Here is a 3,328-nt window from a genome sequence, read left to right on the forward strand (position 1 = left end):
GACCAATACCGGGCACGCCATGGCCGTTTCTGGTGGTGAGTGGCCCCCAGACCCAAAATTTGCCGAAAATCGATCAATTCTCGTTCAATCAAGCTCGCGATGGGCTCAAAAGTCTCGTACGTATGTGCCCTATCAACTCCACCAAACGCCTCGTCGATATCTGCGCGTTCGCCGTGGGAATCGCCGATCTTGTGTCCGACGGGGGGCATGGTGCGCCTCTGGCCGTGGTGCGCTTTTTTTTCTTTCCTTTTGACCTCTTCTTTTTTTGCGTTTCGGCACTCGTTGCACTCCATAGAGTGTGTCTGCGACGAGTTTGGGGTCCGCGCGGCCTTTTCTCGTCGAGAATTCGACTTTTTGGCGGAAACGGCGCCCCCCCGGCCTAAACAGCCCCCCTTCGATTTTTTTCCTAACGACGTGCGGTTTTTTTTGTACGGGGCGACCGCCCCCATCGAGGGCGTCCCGTAGATGCCCTCAGGTCGTCGGTCGGGGCCGTATCGCGTCGGGAACGGGCCCAAGCGCACCATGGTGCATTATGCCCGTCGCAGACTGTTAGTTCTCCGTCGTCTCTGGGCCGCTAACTCTCTAGATCTCGTATGCGTCGGAGCTGCCATTCTTGTCTCACTACCTCATTTCGTTCGGGCCCTTCGCTCTCGTCGGGCATTCACTGGACTCTTTGGTGTATGGGACGATTGGAGCTATCAACCACTACCAATCTTAGGAGAAGGTAATACGGAGAAGAAGATCAAGAAGAGTGGACGACGACTGGCAGGTATACTGAGGACGGTCGCCAGCGTATTGTTATGGACGCCAATGGGCACTGGATTGGATTTGGGACAGAACGAATTTCACTCGCGGGGTATTCCGTCTTTGTCAAGGTCTGATTGTACTGTTCAGCTCGCGTCCCAGTCATCATGGTTGCCGGCTACATTATCGTTGTCATTGTGTGCATCATCACGAATGCCCCTCTCATAGACAACCCTAACCGCGCGGGTACGCATTTGATCACCTGTCCTCTTCCTCTTCGCTACGAAGAACTCTCTGCTCTCTTCTATTCTCGGTCCCGGCGACAGCTACGAGAAACTCAACGACGTCGACCGCTGGTCTGGTCGTCGTCTCTTCCTCGGTGCAGTCATTCACGGATCCCTACACTCCCCGCGTACGCAGATTCGGAACATCCCATACAACAATCCATCACCTCAAGCCATTCCAGCGCTAGGATTTCCGTCGTCGAAACCGTACGCACGATTCCGTTCGCATTTCGTTGAATCCGGATTTGTCGGCGTCGGCCAGGGGCGAGACACCGTATTGGCCTCCACTCGGCAATCCGTCACCTGCACCTTCGTCGTTGTCGAATGGGTTTTTGACGCCACAGCCGAGGTTGGGATATTCCCATGCGCACACGAGGAGTTCGTTCAACGGGTGGATCAGTCTTGGACCGAGTGCGGATAGCGTTGGTTCGATCATGCAGAATAGGGGAAGGACGACGGATGGAGGGAGAGAAGGATGGCAGCTCCCAGATGAGAGAACAACGGACGTGCCGGTGGAGGGAAATACACTGTTGAATCAGGGGAGGATGTTGGTGTATCTGAGGGGGGTCGAGTGCGCGAAGCGTCAGTGATTCCTCTCGTTCGTTGGTTTAGATGTTCCTTTTTTTGGCGCGGGTAATTGTTCGCATTTTGGTAGGATCTCCGCGGGGAGTTGCTGGGGGAATTTCAAGTATTGAGTGTTGAGCGTTTGATAGTGACAGTTGGGGAGCTGGAGAGCCCAAGCGCAAGAGGAAAGAAGAGGATCCTCAGGATTTTATTTCGATCAGGGACAGTGACTGTTTGGGGGATTCACGAATGTACTGCGACCCATCTCATTAAACCCTCAGAGATGTCGCTAACGCTATCGTTCTCATTATCCCTCCCTACCGGGGCTTCTCAAAGCCTACCTTTGATAACGATGCCAATTGAAGAGCCGGCACGATTCTCGCTCAAGGGTGCAAAATGGCTTCTCTTCCTTGCTGGCTGCATCTATGGCGACTTCGACGGCCACTTATCGCTTTCTTCCGCCGGCGATGCCATCGACTACGATGCACCCCTCCATGCTACGACCTATCACTTCGTTTCGGATAGTGAGGCTTTCCGTGTCGCTTTTCCAGCACGATCATTGTTGACAAGATTTTCACTATACAGAACAGCCCCGATTCCTCGACCCCAAGCTGACGGATGCCAGAACGTCCGATAAGTCAGCGACCCCTAGGACTGGCGCTTTTCGAGATGAACTCCTCGCTCGCGATGGTCATTGTCTGCTTAATGACACCAAGCCCGTGAACGAGTGTGATGCTGCTCATTTACTCCCACATGCCAAGGGCGACGACGTACGCCTCCTTCTCTTTTACCCGTTATTTTCTCTTAGGTGTTCAACCCTTTCAATTCAGTACATCACTGCTGCGACTGCATTTCGGAGCGATAACGAAGAGGTCATTGAAAACATCGACGATCCACGTAATGGCTTTTTCCTCGCGAAAGAACTCCACATCCATTTAGGGCTGGGTCATATGGCCTTCCTCATGGTATGTTATCCCGTCTTCATTGAGTTACCTGCATCTGCTAAGCAGTACCTCAGACTCCGAATCCTGTACTTGGCGTTAACGACATCAGCCCCTCCCCAGTTGAGCGCCCGGGCGATACCCGTGTCACAGTTCACTATCTTCGAACCCACAGGTACACCCTTGATCATGGCTACGATCTCAGGCTCCCCGGCAACGGCAATGATCTTGGCAACTTTCCTCCCTCTCTCATTCTTGATCAGCTCTATGCGGCCTCATTTGTCGCATACTGGGGAAATCAAGATTCTATCGGACGCTGTTGGAAATCAGCTTGTGCAGCTCGACGTTGCGAGACTTTTCGCGAGGTTTCCACGGTCAGGCTGAGTCAGCCGCGCCACCCGGCTCCGCCACTTTCAGTACATTGTAGAATATTCTAGTTACTTTTGTACAGTACTATAAATACAGTGAATGTAGGACTCGTTGAGGGCATCGAGTTGCCCTAACACGAGCCAGTCTCACCACTCAGCGTGATTGCAACCTTTCCCTCTCTCTCTCGCTCTCACTCGTCCTCTTTTCGTGCCACTCATCACTTTCCCACGAAAATCCAACACAACTCGATCTCGGTCCCGTCACCGATCACCCGACGCGCGCTTCCCTGACCCCCATCTTATCTTATCGTCCTCGCCTCTCTTCATCCCATGTCCTCGAACTATCGCCTCATCGTCGAACCCCTCTCCGGTGTGGAGAATTATTCCACTTGGGCCGTCCAAATGGAAGACATTCTCAACGACCTCG

General features: G+C 53.2%; 1 protein-coding gene across 1 annotated transcript; it reads left to right on the forward strand.

Moving 5' to 3' along the window:
• Positions 1-911: 911 nt before the first annotated feature.
• On the forward strand, positions 912-2,720 carry STEHIDRAFT_108180 (uncharacterized protein; the record flags this gene model as incomplete). Its single annotated transcript, XM_007300582.1, has 8 exons — positions 912-941; positions 973-990; positions 1,033-1,235; positions 1,291-1,579; positions 1,684-2,116; positions 2,178-2,362; positions 2,423-2,557; positions 2,709-2,720. 8 exons carry the CDS (start codon positions 912-914, stop codon positions 2,718-2,720), a joined length of 1,305 nt encoding a protein of 434 aa, XP_007300644.1.
• Positions 2,721-3,328: the final 608 nt, after the last annotated feature.

The sequence above is a fragment of the Stereum hirsutum genome, assembly GCF_000264905.1.
Source record: "Stereum hirsutum FP-91666 SS1 unplaced genomic scaffold STEHIscaffold_3, whole genome shotgun sequence".
In the NCBI taxonomy this organism is placed as follows: domain Eukaryota; kingdom Fungi; phylum Basidiomycota; class Agaricomycetes; order Russulales; family Stereaceae; genus Stereum; species Stereum hirsutum.